General features: G+C 55.0%; 1 protein-coding gene across 7 annotated transcripts in view; it reads left to right on the forward strand.

The window, feature by feature from the left end:
- Window positions 1-19,484, forward strand: part of LOC139367882 (CSC1-like protein 2) — a 96,410-nt gene that overhangs the window by 68,987 nt on the left and 7,939 nt on the right. For all 7 annotated transcript variants that reach the window (XM_071106235.1, XM_071106238.1, XM_071106234.1 and 4 more), the window contains 4 exons: window positions 2,076-2,238; window positions 2,779-2,884; window positions 16,239-16,406; window positions 17,234-17,349. In XM_071106235.1, coding sequence (XP_070962336.1) covers window positions 2,076-2,238; window positions 2,779-2,884; window positions 16,239-16,406; window positions 17,234-17,349 — 553 coding nt within the window. The remainder of the gene's footprint in view (window positions 1-2,075; window positions 2,239-2,778; window positions 2,885-16,238; window positions 16,407-17,233; window positions 17,350-19,484) is intronic.

A 19,484-nucleotide genomic window follows, 5' to 3' on the forward strand; every position in this document is an offset into this window, starting at 1 on the left:
CTGGCTCGTCGGGCCACGTCCTGGCTCGTCGGGCCACGTCCTGGCTCGTCGGGCTACGTCCTGACTCGTCGGGCCACGTTCTGGCTCGTAATCTAAAGCTGTCAGTCTTATCTTAGTGGTGTTTGTAACAGTTATCTATCTTCGACCTGTCTATAATCAGAACACCATCTACTCTGATGTGTCCCTAATGGAACCAGCTGGTCTTTGTTTAACTTAGTCTTTTAGGAAGAAGCCACCTGGTGTCCCAGGTCTAAATCCCAGGTCTAAATCAGACCACCTGGTGTCCCGGGTCTAAATCAGACCACCTGGTGTCCCAGGTCTAAATCACACCGCCTGGTGTCCCAGGTCTAAATCAGACCACCTGGTGTCCCGGGTCTAAATCCCAGGTCTAAATCAGACCACCTGGTGTCCCAGGTCTAAATCAGACCACCTGGTGTCCCGGGTCTAAATCAGACCGCCTGGTGTCCCAGGTCTAAATCAGACCACCTGGTGTCCCGGGTCTAAATCCCAGGTCTAAATCAGACCACCTGGTGTCCCAGGTCTAAATCAGACCACCTGGTGTCCCGGGTCTAAATCAGACCGCCTGGTGTCCCTGGTCTAAATCAGTCAACCTGGTGTCCCAGGTCTAAATCAGACCAGATTATAGGGGAAGAGTGAAACTGACTTTAAGGTCCAGATCTAAATTTCATGGGGTTGGAGCCTGGTGGTGGGGGTTGGAGCCTGGTGGTGGGGGTTGGAGCCTGGCGGTGGGGGTTAGAGCCTGGCGGTGGGGGTTGGAGCCTGGCGGTGGGGGTTAGAGCCCGGCGGTGGGGGTTGGAGCCTGGCGGTGGGGGTTGGAGCCTGGCGGTGGGGGTTGGAGCCTGGTGGTGGGGGTTGGAGCCTGGCGGTGGGGGTTAGAGCCTGGCGGTGGGGGTTGGAGCCTGGCGATGGGGGTTGGAGCCTGGTGATGGGGGTTGGAGCCTGGCGGTGGGGGTTAGAGCCTGGCGGTGGGGGTTGGAGCCTGGCGGTGGGGGTTAGAGCCTGGCGGTGGGGGTTGGAGCCTGGCGGTGGGGGTTAGAGCCTGGTGATGGGGGTTGGAGCCTGGCGATGGGGGTTGGAGCCTGGCGATGGGGGTTGGAGCCTGGCGGTGGGGGTTAGAGCCTGGCGGTGGGGGTTGGAGCCTGGCGGTGGGGGTTAGAGCCCGGCGGTGGGGGTTGGAGCCTGGCGGTGGGGGTTGGAGCCTGGCGGTGGGGGTTAGAGCCTGGCGGTGGGGGTTGGAGCCTGGCGGTGGGGGTTGGAGCCTGGCGGTGGGGGTTGGAGCCTGGCGGTGGGGGTTGGAGCCTGGCGGTGGGGGTTGGAGCCTGGCGATGGGGGTTGGAGCCTGGCGGTGGGGGTTAGAGCCTGGTGATGGGGGTTGGAGCCTGGCGATGGGGGTTGGAGCCTGGCGGTGGGGGTTAGAGCCTGGCGGTGGGGGTTGGAGCCTGGCGGTGGGGGTTAGAGCCTGGCGGTGGGGGTTGGAGCCTGGCGGTGGGGGTTGGAGCCTGGCGGTGGGGGTTAGAGCCTGGCGGTGGGGGTTAGTCATTAGAATGAGTTGCCACACCTAGCCAACAGGGTTAGAATGAGTTACCACACCTATTCAATTGTCTCACAAGTGCCTAGGGTCTGAGATTCAGTGAGTAATATTGTTGTTGTGATGTCATTTCCTGTCTTCGCCCCCCTCATCCCTCATAATCTAACATTGTATTTCTTATCTTAGCCTTGTTTGTGCTAGAGGAGATCATTGACACCTGACAATCAGAATCCATATTCTATCATCATATTGTGTCTTTATGGATCTGTCTGTTCTTTGGGTTTTAGTTTAGTCCTCTAGGAGGAAGTTAGTCTTTAATACTCCCCTTTTGCACTATTGTTCCAACCGGTACTGGACTGGCCTGGCGACACGTCCCACATCGTTTCACAAACATGCTGGAAATGGTCATGTGCCTAGAACAGAACATATCCAATCCAGCGTAGGATGGTTCTGGTTGACACAATAGTGTGAAAAAGGTATGTTATTATTGTGATGTAATTTCCTGTCCCCCCCCATCCCCCACCAGGTGTGTGTTCCTGCCTGACAACGGGGCGTTCTTTGTGAACTATGTCATCGCGTCGGCGTTCATCGGTAACGCCATGGATCTGCTGAGGATCCCTGGTCTGCTCATGTATATGACCCGGCTGTGTCTGGCTCGCTCTGCTGCCGAGAGACGCAACGTCAAGAGGGTGAGTAGAGGAGCGCCACCTGGTGGCCAGGAAGACCTCAGTCACATAATAAACTACATCTCATAATTAACTACATCTCATAATAAACTACATAGCATCTGGGCTGCACATAGTTATATCAAAGTGACAAGATAGTCGACTGACCGCTCTCACAATGAGAATAAATGTACAGATTTGGGGGCGGAGTCAAGCCTCCAATAAGGAGAGCAATGAGGAAATTGGAATTTCAATTTACTTCCTAAATTGAAATGGAATGAACCCCAACCATGACAAGCTATGCTTTTGTTGAACTGAGGCTTCCCTAAGGACATATGATAATATCCTCCTGTTAATGTGTGTGTCTCTGCATCAAGTTTTCTAATTCTATAATTATATCTCTACGTTCTGCAGCACTATGCGAATGAGTTGCCGTTCTAATATTTTATTTCTATACTTTACAGCACCAAATGTATGAGTTCCAGTTCTAGAACTCTATTTCTGTGTTCTTCAGCACCAGGCGTATGAGTTCCAGTTCTATAACTCTATTTCTGTGTTCTTCAGCACCAGGCGTATGAGTTCCAGTTCGGGGCGGCCTATGCCTGGATGATGTGTGTCTTCACTGTGGTCATGACATACAGCATCACCTGTCCAATCATCGTCCCCTTCGGTGAGCTGAGATCCACGGTTACTAACTGGTTGAGTGAGGTGATGTATTGTCCTGACTTATCGTCGCCTTCGGTGAGCTGTGGTCAGCCAGCATCATCCCCTAACCAGCCGCTGGTCTACTCAGCTGTGGTCAGCCAGCATCATCCCCTAACCAGCCGCTAGTCTACTCAGCTGTGGTCAGCCAGCATCATCCCCTAACCAGCCGCTAGTCTACTCAGCTGTGGTCAGCCAGAATCATCCCCTAACCAGCCGCTAGTCTACTCAGCTGTGGTCAACCAGCATCATCCCCTAACCAGCCGCTAGTCTACTCAGCTGTGGTCAGCCAGCATCATCCCCTAACCAGCCGCTAGTCTACTCAGCTGTGGTCAGCCAGCATCATCCCCTAAGCAGCCGCTAGTCTACTCAGCTGTGGTCAGCCAGCATCATCCCTTAACCAGCCGCTAGTCTACTCAGCTGTGGTCAGCCAGCATCATCCCCTAACCAGCCGCTAGTCTACTCAGCTGTGGTCAGCCAGCATCATCCCCTAACCAGCCGCTAGTCTACTCAGCTGTGGCCAGCCAGCATCATCCCCTAACCAGCCGCTAGTCTACTCAGCTGTGGTCAGCCAGCATCATCCCCTAACCAGCCGCTAGTCTACTCAGCTGTGGTCAGCCAGCATCATCCCCTAACCAGCCGCTAGTCTACTCAGCTTTGGTCAGCCAGCATCATCCCCTAACCAGCCGCTAGTCTACTCAGCTGTGGTCAGCCAGCATCATCCCCTAACCAGCCGCTAGTCTACTCAGCTGTGGTCAGCCAGCATCATCCCCTAAGCAGCCGCTAGTCTACTCAGCTGTGGTCAGCCAGCATCATCCCCTAACCAGCCGCTAGTCTACTCAGCTGTGGTCAGCCAGCATCATCCCCTAACCAGCCGCTGGTCTACTCAGCTGTGGTCAGCCAGCATCATCCCCTAACCAGCCGCTAGTCTACTCAGCTGTGGTCAGCCAGCATCATCCCCTAACCAGCCGCTAGTCTACTCAGCTGTGGTCAGCCAGCATCATCCCCTAACCAGCCGCTAGTCTACTCAGCTGTGGTCAGCCAGCATCATCCCCTAACCAGCCGCTAGTCTACTCATCTGTGGTCAGCCAGCATCATCCCCTAACCAGCCGCTAGTCTACTCAGCTGTGGTCAGCCAGCATCATCCCCTAACTAGCCGCTAGTCTACTCAGCTGTGGTCAGCCAGCATCATCCCCTAACCAGCCGCTAGTCTACTCAGCTGTGGTCAGCCAGCATCATCCCCTAACCAGCCGCTAGTCTACTCAGCTGTGGTCAGCCAGCATCATCCCCTAACCAGCCGCTAGTCTACTCAGCTGTGGTCAGCCAGCATCATCCCCTATCCAGCCACTAGTCTACTCAGCTGTGGTCAGACAGCATCATCCCCTAACCAGCCTCTAGTCTACTCAGCTGTGGTCAGCCAGCATCATCCCCTAACCAGCCGCTAGTCTACTCAGCTGTGGTCAGCCAGCATCATCCCCTAACCAGCCGCTAGTCTACTCAGCTGTGGTCAGCCAGCATCATCCCCTAACTAGCCGCTAGTCTACTCAGCTGTGGTCAGCCAGCATCATCCCCTAACCAGCCGCTAGTCTACTCAGCTGTGGTCAGCCAGCATCATCCCCTAACCAGCCGCTTGTCTACTCAGCTGTGGTCAGCCAGCATCATCCCCTAACCAGCCGCTAGTCTACTCAGCTGTGGTCAGCCAGCATCATCCCCTAACCAGCCGCTAGTCTACTCAGCTGTGGTCAGCCAGCATCATCCCCTAACCAGCCACTAGTCTACTCAGCTGTGGTCAGCCAGCATCATCCCCTAACCAGCCACTAGTCTACTCAGCTGTGGTCAGCCAGCATCATCCCCTAACCAGCCACTAGTCTACTCAGCTGTGGTCAGCCAGCATCATCCCCTAACCAGCCACTAGTCTACTCAGCTGTGGTCAGCCAGCATCATCCCCTAACCAGCCGCTAGTCTACTCAGCTGTGGTCAGCCAGCATCATCCCCTAACCAGCCGCTGGTCTACTCAGCTGTGGTCAGCCAGCATCATTCCCTAACCAGCCGGTAGTCTACTCAGCTGTGGTCAGCCAGCATCATCCCCTAACCAGCCGCTTGTCTACTCAGCTGTGGTCAGCCAGCATCATCCCCTAACCAGCCGCTAGTCTACTCAGCTGTGGTCAGCCAGCATCATCCCCTAACCAGCCGCTAGTCTACTCAGCTGTGGTCAGCCAGCATCATCCCCTATCCAGCCACTAGTCTACTCAGCTGTGGTCAGACAGCATCATCCCCTAACCAGCCTCTAGTCTACTCAGCTGTGGTCAGCCAGCATCATCCCCTAACCAGCCGCTTGTCTACTCAGCTGTGGTCAGCCAGCATCATCCCCTAACCAGCCGCTAGTCTACTCAGCTGTGGTCAGCCAGCATCATCCCCTAACCAGCCGCTAGTCTACTCAGCTGTGGTCAGCCAGCATCATCCCCTAACCAGCCACTAGTCTACTCAGCTGTGGTCAGCCAGCATCATCCCCTAACCAGCCACTAGTCTACTCAGCTGTGGTCAGCCAGCATCATCCCCTAACCAGCCACTAGTCTACTCAGCTGTGGTCAGCCAGCATCATCCCCTAACCAGCCACTAGTCTACTCAGCTGTGGTCAGCCAGCATCATCCCCTAACCAGCCGCTAGTCTACTCAGCTGTGGTCAGCCAGCATCATCCCCTAACCAGCCGCTGGTCTACTCAGCTGTGGTCAGCCAGCATCATTCCCTAACCAGCCGGTAGTCTACTCAGCTGTGGTCAGCCAGCATCATCCCCTAACCAGCCGCTTGTCTACTCAGCTGTGGTCAGCCAGCATCATCCCCTAACCAGCCGCTAGTCTACTCAGCTGTGGTCAGCCAGCATCATCCCCTAACCAGCCGCTAGTCTACTCAGCTGTGGTCAGCCAGCATCATCCCCTATCCAGCCACTAGTCTACTCAGCTGTGGTCAGACAGCATCATCCCCTAACCAGCCTCTAGTCTACTCAGCTGTGGTCAGCCAGCATCATCCCCTAACCAGCCGCTAGTCTACTCAGCTGTGGTCAGCTACTCAGCTGTGGTCAGCCAGCATCATCCCCTAACCAGCCGCTAGTCTACTCAGCTGTGGTCAGCCAGCATCATCCCCTAACCAGCCGCTAGTCTACTCAGCTGTGGTCAGCCAGCATCATCCCCTAACCAGCCGCTAGTCTACTCAGCTGTGGTCAGCCAGCATCATCCCCTAACCAGCCGCTAGTCTACTCAGCTGTGGTCAGCCAGCATCATCCCCTATCCAGCCACTAGTCTACTCAGCTGTGGTCAGCCAGCATCATCCCCTAACCAGCCGCTAGTCTACTCAGCTGTGGTCAGCCAGCATCATCCCCTAACCAGCCGCTAGTCTACTCAGCTGTGGTCAGCCAGCATCATCCCCTAACCAGCCGCTAGTCTACTCAGCTGTGGTCAGCCAGCATCATCCCCTAACCAGCCGCTAGTCTACTCAGCTGTGGTCAGCCAGCATCATCCCCTAACCAGCCGCTAGTCTACTCAGCTGTGGTCAGCCAGCATCATCCCCTAACCAGCCGCTAGTCTACTCAGCTGTGGTCAGCCAGCATCATCCCCTAACCAGCCGCTAGTCTACTCAGCTGTGGTCAGCCAGCATCATCCCCTAACCAGCCGCTAGTCTACTCAGCTGTGGTCAGCCCAGCATCATCCCCTAACCAGCCGCTAGTCTACTCAGCTGTGGTCAGCCAGCATCATCCCCTAACCAGCCGCTAGTCTACTCAGCTGTGGTCAGCCAGCATCATCCCCTAACCAGCCGCTAGTCTACTCAGCTGTGGTCAGCCAGCATCATCCCCTAACCAGCCGCTAGTCTACTCAGCTGTGGTCAGCCAGCATCATCCCCTAACCAGCCGCTAGTCTACTCAGCTGTGGTCAGCCAGCATCATCCCCTAACCAGCCGCTAGTCTACTCAGCTGTGGTCAGCCAGCATCATCCCCTAACCAGCCGCTAGTCTACTCAGCTGTGGTCAGCCAGCATCATCCCCTAACCAGCCGCTAGTCTACTCAGCTGTGGTCAGCCAGCATCATCCCCTAACCAGCCGCTAGTCTACTCAGCTGTGGTCAGCCAGCATCATCCCCTAACCAGCCGCTAGTCTACTCAGCTGTGGTCAGCCAGCATCATCCCCTAACCAGCCGCTAGTCTACTCAGCTGTGGTCAGCCAGCATCATCCCCTAACCAGCCGCTAGTCTACTCAGCTGTGGTCAGCCAGCATCATCCCCTAACCAGCCGCTAGTCTACTCAGCTGTGGTCAGCCAGCATCATCCCCTAACCAGCCGCTAGTCTACTCAGCTGTGGTCAGCCAGCATCATCCCCTAACCAGCCGCTAGTCTACTCAGCTGTGGTCAGCCAGCATCATCCCCTAACCAGCCGCTAGTCTACTCAGCTGTGGTCAGTCAGCCAGCATCATCCCCTAACCAGCCGCTAGTCTACTCAGCTGTGGTCAGCCAGCATCATCCCCTAACCAGCCGCTAGTCTACTCAGCTGTGGTCAGCCAGCATCATCCCCTAACCAGCCGCTAGTCTACTCAGCTGTGGTCAGCCAGCATCATCCCCTAACCAGCCGCTAGTCTACTCAGCTGTGGTCAGCCAGCATCATCCCCTAACCAGCCGCTAGTCTACTCAGCTGTGGTCAGCCAGCATCATCCCCTAACCAGCCGCTAGTCTACTCAGCTGTGGTCAGCCAGCATCATCCCCTAACCAGCCGCTAGTCTACTCAGCTGTGGTCAGCCAGCATCATCCCCTAACCAGCCGCTAGTCTACTCAGCTGTGGTCAGCCAGCATCATCCCCTAACCAGCCGCTAGTCTACTCAGCTGTGGTCAGCCAGCATCATCCCCTAACCAGCCGCTAGTCTACTCAGCTGTGGTCAGCCAGCATCATCCCCTAACCAGCCGCTAGTCTACTCAGCTGTGGTCAGCCAGCATCATCCCCTAACCAGCCGCTAGTCTACTCAGCTGTGGTCAGCCAGCATCATCCCCTAACCAGCCGCTAGTCTACTCAGCTGTGGTCAGCCAGCATCATCCCCTAACCAGCCGCTAGTCTACTCAGCTGTGGTCAGCCAGCATCATCCCCTAACCAGCCGCTAGTCTACTCAGCTGTGGTCAGCCAGCATCATCCCCTAACCAGCCGCTAGTCTACTCAGCTGTGGTCAGCCAGCATCATCCCCTAACCAGCCGCTAGTCTACTCAGCTGTGGTCAGCCAGCATCATCCCCTAACCAGCCGCTAGTCTACTCAGCTGTGGTCAGCCAGCATCATCCCCTAACCAGCCGCTAGTCTACTCAGCTGTGGTCAGCCAGCATCATCCCCTAACCAGCCGCTCAGCCAGTCTACTCAGCTGTGGTCAGCCAGCATCATCCCCTAACCAGCCGCTGCTAGTCTACTCAGCTGTGGTCAGCCAGCATCATCCCCTAACCAGCCGCTAGTCTACTCAGCTGTGGTCAGCCAGCATCATCCCCTAACCAGCCGCTAGTCTACTCAGCTGTGGTCAGCCAGCATCATCCCCTAACCAGCCGCTAGTCTACTCAGCTGTGGTCAGCCAGCATCATCCCCTAACCAGCCGCTAGTCTACTCAGCTGTGGTCAGCCAGCATCATCCCCTAACCAGCCGCTAGTCTACTCAGCTGTGGTCAGCCAGCATCATCCCCTAACCAGCCGCTAGTCTACTCAGCTGTGGTCAGCCAGCATCATCCCCTAACCAGCCGCTAGTCTACTCAGCTGTGGTCAGCCAGCATCATCCCCTAACCAGCCGCTAGTCTACTCAGCTGTGGTCAGCCAGCATCATCCCCTAACCAGCCGCTAGTCTACTCAGCTGTGGTCAGCCAGCATCATCCCCTAACCAACCAGCCGCTAGTCTACTCAGCTGTGGTCAGCCAGCATCATCCCCTAACCAGCCGCTAGTCTACTCAGCTGTGGTCAGCCAGCATCATCCCCTAACCAGCCGCTAGTCTACTCAGCTGTGGTCAGCCAGCATCATCCCCTAACCAGCCGCTAGTCTACTCAGCTGTGGTCAGCCAGCATCATCCCCTAACCAGCCGCTAGTCTACTCAGCTGTGGTCAGCCAGCATCATCCCCTAACCAGCCGCTAGTCTACTCAGCTGTGGTCAGCCAGCATCATCCCCTAACCAGCCGCTAGTCTACTCAGCTGTGGTCAGCCAGCATCATCCCCTAACCAGCCGCTAGTCTACTCAGCTGTGGTCAGCCAGCATCATCCCCTAACCAGCCGCTAGTCTACTCAGCTGTGGTCAGCCAGCATCATCCCCTAACCAGCCGCTAGTCTACTCAGCTGTGGTCAGCCAGCATCATCCCCTAACCAGCCGCTAGTCTACTCAGCTGTGGTCAGCCAGCATCATCCCCTAACCAGCCGCTAGTCTACTCAGCTGTGGTCAGCCAGCATCATCCCCTAACCAGCCGCTAGTCTACTCAGCTGTGGTCAGCCAGCATCATCCCCTAACCAGCCGCTAGTCTACTCAGCTGTGGTCAGCCAGCATCATCCCCTAACCAGCCGCTAGTCTACTCAGCTGTGGTCAGCCAGCATCATCCCCTAACCAGCCGCTAGTCTACTCAGCTGTGGTCAGCCAGCATCATCCCCTAACCAGCCGCTAGTCTACTCAGCTGTGGTCAGCCAGCATCATCCCCTAACCAGCCGCTAGTCTACTCAGCTGTGGTCAGCCAGCATCATCCCCTAACCAGCCGCTAGTCTACTCAGCTGTGGTCAGCCAGCATCATCCCCTAACCAGCCGCTAGTCTACTCAGCTGTGGTCAGCCAGCATCATCCCCTATCCAGCCACTAGTCTACTCAGCTGTGGTCAGACAGCATCATCCCCTAACCAGCCTCTAGTCTACTCAGCTGTGGTCAGCCAGCATCATCCCCTAACCAGCCGCTAGTCTACTCAGCTGTGGTCAGCCAGCATCATCCCCTAACCAGCCGCTAGTCTACTCAGCTGTGGTCAGCCAGCATCATCCCCTAACCAGCCGCTAGTCTACTCAGCTGTGGTCAGCCAGCATCATCCCCTAACCAGCCGCTAGTCTACTCAGCTGTGGTCAGCCAGCATCATCCCCTAACCAGCCGCTAGTCTACTCAGCTGTGGTCAGCCAGCATCATCCCCTAACCAGCCGCTTGTCTACTCAGCTGTGGTCAGCCAGCATCATCCCCTAACCAGCCGCTAGTCTACTCAGCTGTGGTCAGCCAGCATCATCCCCTAACCAGCCGCTAGTCTACTCAGCTGTGGTCAGCCAGCATCATCCCCTAACCAGCCGCTAGTCTACTCAGCTGTGGTCAGCCAGCATCATCCCCTAACCAGCCGCTAGTCTACTCAGCTGTGGTCAGCCAGCATCATCCCCTAACCAGCCGCTAGTCTACTCAGCTGTGGTCAGCCAGCATCATCCCCTAACCAGCCGCTAGTCTACTCAGCTGTGGTCAGCCAGCATCATCCCCTAACCAGCCGCTAGTCTACTCAGCTGTGGTCAGCCAGCATCATCCCCTAACCAGCCGCTAGTCTACTCAGCTGTGGTCAGCCAGCATCATCCCCTAACCAGCCGCTAGTCTACTCAGCTGTGGTCAGCCAGCATCATCCCCTAACCAGCCGCTAGTCTACTCAGCTGTGGTCAGCCAGCATCATCCCCTAACCAGCCGCTAGTCTACTCAGCTGTGGTCAGCCAGCATCATCCCCTAACCAGCCGCTAGTCTACTCAGCTGTGGTCAGCCAGCATCATCCCCTAACCAGCCGCTAGTCTACTCAGCTGTGGTCAGCCAGCATCATCCCCTAACCAGCCGCTAGTCTACTCAGCTGTGGTCAGCCAGCATCATCCCCTAACCAGCCGCTAGTCTACTCAGCTGTGGTCAGCCAGCATCATCCCCTAACCAGCCGCTAGTCTACTCAGCTGTGGTCAGCCAGCATCATCCCCTAACCAGCCGCTAGTCTACTCAGCTGTGGTCAGCCAGCATCATCCCCTAACCAGCCGCTAGTCTACTCAGCTGTGGTCAGCCAGCATCATCCCCTAACCAGCCGCTAGTCTACTCAGCTGTGGTCAGCCAGCATCATCCCCTAACCAGCCGCTAGTCTACTCAGCTGTGGTCAGCCAGCATCATCCCCTAACCAGCCGCTAGTCTACTCAGCTGTGGTCAGCCAGCATCATCCCCTAACCAGCCGCTAGTCTACTCAGCTGTGGTCAGCCAGCATCATCCCCTAACCAGCCGCTAGTCTACTCAGCTGTGGTCAGCCAGCATCATCCCCTAACCAGCCGCTAGTCTACTCAGCTGTGGTCAGCCAGCATCATCCCCTAACCAGCCGCTAGTCTACTCAGCTGTGGTCAGCCAGCATCATCCCCTAACCAGCCGCTAGTCTACTCAGCTGTGGTCAGCCAGCATCATCCCATTAACCAGCCGCTAGTCTACTCAGCTGTGGTCAGCCAGCATCATCCCCTAACCAGCCGCTAGTCTACTCAGCTGTGGTCAGCCAGCATCATCCCCTAACCAGCCGCTAGTCTACTCAGCTGTGGTCAGCCAGCATCATCCCCTAACCAGCCGCTAGTCTACTCAGCTGTGGTCAGCCAGCATCATCCCCTATCCAGCCGCTAGTCTACTCAGCTGTGGTCAGCCAGCATCATCCCCTAACCAGCCGCTAGTCTACTCAGCTGTGGTCAGCCAGCATCATCCCCTAACCAGCCGCTAGTCTACTCAGCTGTGGTCAGCCAGCATCATCCCCTAACCAGCCGCTAGTCTACTCAGCTGTGGTCAGCCAGCATCATCCCCTAACCAGCCGCTAGTCTACTCAGCTGTGGTCAGCCAGCATCATCCCCTAACCAGCCGCTAGTCTACTCAGCTGTGGTCAGCCAGCATCATCCCCTAACCAGCCGCTTGTCTACTCAGCTGTGGTCAGCCAGCATCATCCCCTAACCAGCCGCTAGTCTACTCAGCTGTGGTCAGCCAGCATCATCCCCTAACCAGCCGCTAGTCTACTCAGCTGTGGTCAGCCAGCATCATCCCCTAACCAGCCTCTAGTCTACTCAGCTGTGGTCAGCCAGCATCATCCCCTAACCAGCCACTAGTCTACTCAGCTGTGGTCAGCCAGCATCATCCCCTAACCAGCCACTAGTCTACTCAGCTGTGGTCAGCCAGCATCATCCCCTAACCAGCCGCTAGTCTACTCAGCTGTGGTCAGCCAGCATCATCCCCTAACCAGCCGCTAGTCTACTCAGCTGTGGTCAGCCAGCATCATCCCCTAACCAGCCGCTGGTCTACTCAGCTGTGGTCAGCCAGCATCATCCCCTAACCAGCCGCTAGTCTACTCAGCTGTGGTCAGCCAGCATCATCCCCTAACCAGCCGCTTGTCTACTCAGCTGTGGTCAGCCAGCATCATCCCCTAACCAGCCGCTAGTCTACTCAGCTGTGGTCAGCCAGCATCATCCCCTAACCAGCCGCTAGTCTACTCAGCTGTGGTCAGCCAGCATCATCCCCTAACCAGCCACTAGTCTACTCAGCTGTGGTCAGCCAGCATCATCCCCTAACCAGCCACTAGTCTACTCAGCTGTGGTCAGCCAGCATCATCCCCTAACCAGCCGCTAGTCTACTCAGCTGTGGTCAGCCAGCATCATCCCCTAACCAGCCGCTGGTCTACTCAGCTGTGGTCAGCCAGCATCATCCCCTAACCAGCCGCTGGTCTACTCAGCTGTGGTCAGCCAGCATCATCCCCTAACCAGCCGCTAGTCTACTCAGCTGTGGTCAGCCAGCATCATCCCCTAACCAGCCGCTGGTCTACTCAGTTGTGGTCAGCCAGCATCATCCCCTAACCAGCCGCTAGTCTACTCAGCTGTGGTCAGCCAGCATCATCCCCTAACCAGCCGCTAGTCTACTCAGCTGTGGTCAGCCAGCATCATCCCCTAACCAGCCGCTAGTCTACTCAGCTGTGGTCAGCCAGCATCATCCCCTAACCAGCCGCTAGTCTACTCAGCTGTGGTCAGCCAGCATCATCCCCTAACCAGCCGCTTGTCTACTCAGCTGTGGTCAGCCAGCATCATCCCCTAACCAGCCGCTAGTCTACTCAGCTGTGGTCAGCCAGCATCATCCCCTAACCAGCCGCTAGTCTACTCAGCTGTGGTCAGCCAGCATCATCCCCTAACCAGCCGCTAGTCTACTCAGCTGTGGTCAGCCAGCATCATCCCCTAACCAGCCGCTAGTCTACTCAGCTGTGGTCAGCCAGCATCATCCCCTAACCAGCCGCTAGTCTACTCAGCTGTGGTCAGCCAGCATCATCCCCTAACCAGCCGCTAGTCTACTCAGCTGTGGTCAGCCAGCATCATCCCCTAACCAGCCGCTAGTCTACTCAGCTGTGGTCAGCCAGCATCATCCCCTAACCAGCCGCTAGTCTACTCAGCTGTGGTCAGCCAGCATCATCCCCTAACCAGCCGCTAGTCTACTCAGCTGTGGTCAGCCAGCATCATCCCCTAAGCAGCCGCTAGTCTACTCAGCTGTGGTCAGCCAGCATCATCCCTTAACCAGCCGCTAGTCTACTCAGCTGTGGTCAGCCAGCATCATCCCCTAACCAGCCGCTCGTCTACTCAGCTGTGGTCAGCCAGCATCATCCCCTAACCAGCCGCTAGTCTACTCAGCTGTGGTCAGCCAGCATCATCCCCTAACCAGCCGCTAGTCTACTCAGCTGTGGTCAGCCAGCATCATCCCCTAACCAGCCGCTAGTCTACTCAGCTGTGGTCAGCCAGCATCATCCCCTAAGCAGCCGCTGGTCTACTCATCTGTGGTCAGCCAGCATCATCCCCTAAGCAGCCGCTGGTCTACTCAGCTGTGGTCAGCCAGCATCATCCCCTAACCAGCCGCTAGTCTACTCAGCTGTGGTCAGCCAGCATCATCCCCTAACCAGCCGCTAGTCTACTCAGCTGTGGTCAGCCAGCATCATCCCCTAACCAGCCGCTAGTCTACTCAGCTGTGGTCAGCCAGCATCATCCCCCTAACCAGCCGCTGGTTGGGGTAGACAGTGTTGAGGAGCTGGGGGTAGACAGTGTTGAGGAGCTGGGGGGTAGACAGTGTTGAGGAGCTGGGGGGTAGACAGTGTTGAGGAGCTGTGGGGTAGACAGTGTTGGGGAGCTGGGGGGTAGACAGTGTTGGGGAGCTGGGGGGTAGACAGTGATGAGGAGCTGGGGTGGTAAACAGTGATGAGGAGCTGGGGGGTAGACAGTGATGAGGATCTGGGGGGTAGACAGTGATGAGGAGCTGGGGGGTAGACAGTGATGAGGAGCTGGGGGGTAGACAGTGATGAGGAGCTGGGGGGTAGACAGTGATGAGGAGCTGGTGGATAGACAGTGATCAGGAGCTGGGGTGGTAGACAGTGATGAGGAGCTGGGGTGGTAGACAGTGATGAGGAGCTGGGGGGTAGACAGTGATGAGGAGCTGGGGGGTAGACAGTGATGAGGAGCTGGGGGGTAGACAGTGATGAGGAGCTGGGGGGTAGACAGTGATGAGGAGCTGGGGGGGTAGACAGTGATGAGGAGCTGGGGGGGTAGACAGTGATGAGGAGCTGGCGGGGTAGACAGTGATGAGGAGCTGGGGGGTAGACAGTGATGAGTAGCTGGTTGGTAGACAGTGATGGGGAGCTGGGGGGGTAGACAGTGATGAGGAGCTGGGGGGTAGACAGTGATGAGGAGCTGGGGGGGTAGACAGTGATGAGGAGCTGGGGGGGTAGACAGTGATGGGGAGCTGGGGGGGTAGACAGTGATGGGGGTTTCTGCTGTTTCATGTGTTTAGCTATTGGAGCGGCTCACAGCTAAAAGAAAGTGGATATGAATCTTTTTAATTTCTCCTGGAAGAACAAGCTGGTCAGTCTGACTATTTCACACAGCCTCAGAGTATCACTGGTTTCTATCACACAGCCTCTGAGTACCACTGGTTTCTATCACACTGCCTCAGAGTATCACTGGTTTCTATCACACAGCCTCAGAGTAACACTGGTTTCTATCACACAGCCTCTGAGTATCACTGCCGTAGAGATTAAACAGCACAGTGACAGTCGGTCATGACTGCACCTTTACAGCTAAGAGAGTAGCGATAAAAGCAATGTTTGACAGTCAATATTGCGTGTATGAACACATTTTGTATACTTGTTAAAAAAATGTATTTTATCTTTCTTTAACTAGGCAAGTCAGTCAAGAACAAATTCTTATTTTCAATGACGACCTAGGAACAGTGGGTTAACTAACTGGGGCAGAACGACAGATTTTTACCTTGTCAGCTCGGGGATTCGATCTTGCAACTTTCCGGTTACTAGTCCAACACTCTAACCACTAGGCTTCCTGCCGCCCATAATGAAGAGGGAGAGGACGCCTGTATTGTCCCTGTAGGGTCCTGTATGGAGAAGATAGTTAGACTCACTGTCTGTCTCTGCTCCTCTTTCTCGCTCTCCTCCCACTTTCTTGCTCTCTCTCCCTCCCTCTTTCTCTCTTTTGCTCACTTGCACTCTTTCTCTTCTCTGCCTTCCTCCCTCTCCTCTCTCTCTTTCCACCTTCCTCCTTCTCCTCTCTCTCTCTCCTCCACCTTCCTCCTTCTCCTCTCTCTCTTTTCCACCTTCCTCCCTCTCCTCTCTCTCTCTCCTCCACCTTCCTCCCTCTCCTCTCTCTCTCTCCTCCACCTTCCTCCCTCTCCTCTCTCTCTCCTCCACCTTCCTTCCTCTCTCTCTCTCTCTCCTCCACCTTCCTTCCTCTCTCTCTCTCCTCCACCTTCCTCCCTCTCTCTCTCCACCTTTCTCCCTCTCTCTCTCCTCCACCTTCCTCCCTCTCCCTCTCCTCCACCTTCCTCCCTCTCCCTCTCCTCCACCTTCCTCCCTCTCCCTCTCCTCCACCTTCCTCTCCTCTCTCCTCTCTCCCCTCCACCTTCCTCCCTCTCCTCTTCCTCCTCTCTCCTCTCTCCTCCACCTTCCTCCCCCTCTCCTCCACCTTCTCTCTCTCTCTCCTCCACCTTCCTCCCTCTCCTCTCTCTCTCCACCTTCCTCCCTCTCTCTCTCTCCACCTTCCTCCCTCTCCTCTCTCCCCTCCACCTTCCTCCCTCTCCTCTCTCCCCTCCACCTTCCTCCCTCTCCTCTCTCCCCTCCACCTTCCTCCCTCTCCTCTCTCTCTCTCTCCTCCACCTTCCTCCCTCTCCTCTCTCTCCTCCACCTTCCTTCCTCTTCTCCCTCTCTCTCTCCTCCACCTTCCTCCCTCTCCTCTCTCTCTCTCTCCTCCACCTTCCTCCCTCTCCTCTCTTTCTGCTCCCCCCTCCCTCCCTCGCTCCAGGTCTGATGTACATGCTGTTGAAGCACCTGGCAGATCGCTACAACATGTACTATGCCTACCTTCCCTCCAAGCTGGACAAGAAGATCCACTCTGGGGCCGTCAACCAGGTGGTGGCAGCACCTATCCTCTGTCTCTTCTGGCTCCTGTTCTTCTCCACTCTCCGCACAGGTACGAGGTCGCCATCTAGTGGCCGTTCTGGGTCACAACCTGGCTATCTCATATTTATAGGGTGTGTCACGTTAATTTATTGAACCTTTATTTAACTTTTCAAGTCAGTTAAGAACAAATTCTTATTTACAATGGCGGCCTACCCCGGGAAAACCCTAATGACGCTGGGCCAATTGTACGCCGCCCAATGGGATTCCCAATCGCAGCCGTTTATGATACAGCCTGGAATCGAACCATCGTCTGTAGTGATGCCTCTAGCACTGAGATGCAGTACCTCAGACCACTGAACCAGGGTCTGTAGTCACGCCTCTAGCACTGAGATGCAGTACCTCAGACCAATGAACCAGGGTCTGTAGTGACGCCCCTCTGAACCGGGGTCTGTAGTGACGCCTCTAGCACTGAGATGCAGTACCTCAGACCACTGAACCAGGGTCTGTAGTGACACCTCTAGCACTGAGATGCAGTACCTCAGACCAATGAACCAGGGTCTGTAGTGACGCCCCTCTGAACCGGGGTCTGTAGTGACGCCTCTAGCACTGAGATGCAGTACCTCAGACCACTGAACCAGGGTCTGTAGTGACACCTCTACCACTGAGATGCAGTACCTCAGACCACTGAACCAGGGTCTGTAGTGACGCCCCTCTGAACCAAGGTATGTAGTGACGCCCCTCTGAACCAAGGTCTGTAGTGACGCCTCTAGCACCGAGATGCAGTACCTCAGACCACTGAACCACAAATGGCACCCTATTCCCGATGTAGTGCACTGCTTTTGACTAGGGACCATAGGGAACGCATCCTACTGACATGTTGATTCTCTTCCCTTTCAGGTTTCTCAGCCCCTACCTCTATGTTTACCTTCATCGTTCTGATCATCACCATCATCGTCTGCTTGTCCCATGTCTGTTTCGGACACTTCAAATATCTCAGCGCTCACAACTACAAGGTACAAAAAACACTCGCCAGAGAGTCTCTTCTTATTTATAATGTTGAAGTGTTTTATATTTTATGAATTGAGCCAGGAAAGTAATTGAGAACACAATATCTTGTACCGTAAGGATCCCGAATGCAATATGAGACAAATTATGCATAAATTATGCATTTATAGACAAGAGTATATTATTGCAATCTTAAAATCTCATTGGAGGAAACTTAGGTTCTAGAGGTGTTAACGTTTACATGTTAAAACAACGTTGGGATCGTTTAACGTTAAGAAAAATCCCAATGTTTTCCCCACAAAATAAAATGACAGTGCAGTTATCACAAAACAGATTATTTTCCTTGTTGTATCCTAACCAGATAATGAGCTACGAAGGCCCCGGGGAAAGTTGTGTCATTTTAAATCAAACCAGAGGGGATGAGGTGAACTTTAGGCTCTACTGTTTGAGAGGCATTCAAGACGAAACATTGTAAGATACAGCTTACCAAGACATATGTACACAGTTCTGCCTACCCTCTCCTCTCTCTCTCCCTCACACTGGCCTGCTCTTCAGTCTGTTGCCTGTTGACTCTCCTAGCTAACATATGTACACAGTTCTGCCTACCCTCTCCTCTCTCTCTCCCTCACACTGGCCTGCTCTTCAGTCTGTTGCCTGTTGACTCTCCTAGTTAACATATGTACACAGTTCTGCCTACCCTCTCCTCTCTCTCTCCCTCACACTGGCCTGCTCTTCGGTCTGTTGCCTGTAGACTATCCTAGTTAACATATGTACACAGTTCTGCCTACCCTCTCCTCTCTCTCTCCCTCACACTGGCCTGCTCTTCAGTCTGTTGCCTGTAGACTATCCTAGCTAACATATGTACACAGTTCTGCCTACCCTCTCCTCTCTCTCTCCCTCACACTGGCCTGCTCTTCAGTCTGTTGCCTGTAGACTCTCCTAGCTAACATATGTACACAGTTCTGCCTACCCTCTCCTCTCTCTCTCCCTCACACTGGCCTGCTCTTCAGTCTGTTGCCTGTTGACTCTCCTAGTTAACATATGTACACAGTTCTGCCTACCCTCTCCTCTCTCTCTCTCCCTCACACTGGCCTGCTCTTCAGTCTGTTGCCTGTAGACTCTCCTAGCTAACATATGTACACAGTTCTGCCTACCCTCTCCTCTCTCTCTCCCTCACACTGGCCTGCTCTTCAGTCTGTTGCCTGTAGACTCTCCTAGCTAACATATGTACACAGTTCTGCCTACCCTCTCCTCTCTCTCTCCCTCACACTGGCCTGCTCTTCAGTCTGTTGCCTGTTGACTCTCCTAGTTAACATATGTACACAGTTCTGCCTACCCTCTCCTCTCTCTCTCTCCCTCACACTGGCCTGCTCTTCAGTCTGTTGCCTGTAGACTCTCCTAGCTAACATATGTACACAGTTCTGCCTACCCTCTCCTCTCTCTCTCCCTCACACTGGCCTGCTCTTCAGTCTGTTGCCTGTTGACTCTCCTAGTTAACATATGTACACAGTTCTGCCTACCCTCTCCTCTCTCTCTCTCCCTCACACTGGCCTGCTCTTCAGTCTGTTGCCTGTAGACTCTCCTAGCTAACATATGTACACAGTTCTGCCTACCCTCTCCTCTCTCTCTCCCTCACACTGGCCTGCTCTTCAGTCTGTTGCCTGTAGACTCTCCTAGCTAACATATGTACACAGTTCTGCCTACCCTCTCCTCTCTCTCTCCCTCACACTGGCCTGCTCTTCAGTCTGTTGCCTGTTGACTCTCCTAGTTAACATATGTACACAGTTCTGCCTACCCTCTCCTCTCTCTCTCTCCCTCACACTGGCCTGCTCTTCAGTCTGTTGCCTGTAGACTCTCCTAGCTAACATATGTACACAGTTCTGCCTACCCTCTCCTCTCTCTCTCCCTCACACTGGCCTGCTCTTCAGTCTGTTGCCTGTAGACTCTCCTAGCTAACATATGTACACAGTTCTGCCTACCCTCTCCTCTCTCTCTCCCTCACACTGGCCTGCTCTTCAGTCTGTTGCCTGTTGACTCTCCTAGTTAACATATGTACACAGTTCTGCCTACCCTCTCCTCTCTCTCTCTCCCTCACACTGGCCTGCTCTTCAGTCTGTTGCCTGTAGACTATCCTAGCTAACAT

The sequence above is a fragment of the Oncorhynchus clarkii genome, chromosome 16 (assembly GCF_045791955.1).
Source record: "Oncorhynchus clarkii lewisi isolate Uvic-CL-2024 chromosome 16, UVic_Ocla_1.0, whole genome shotgun sequence".
Classification (NCBI taxonomy): Eukaryota; Metazoa; Chordata; class Actinopteri; order Salmoniformes; family Salmonidae; genus Oncorhynchus; species Oncorhynchus clarkii.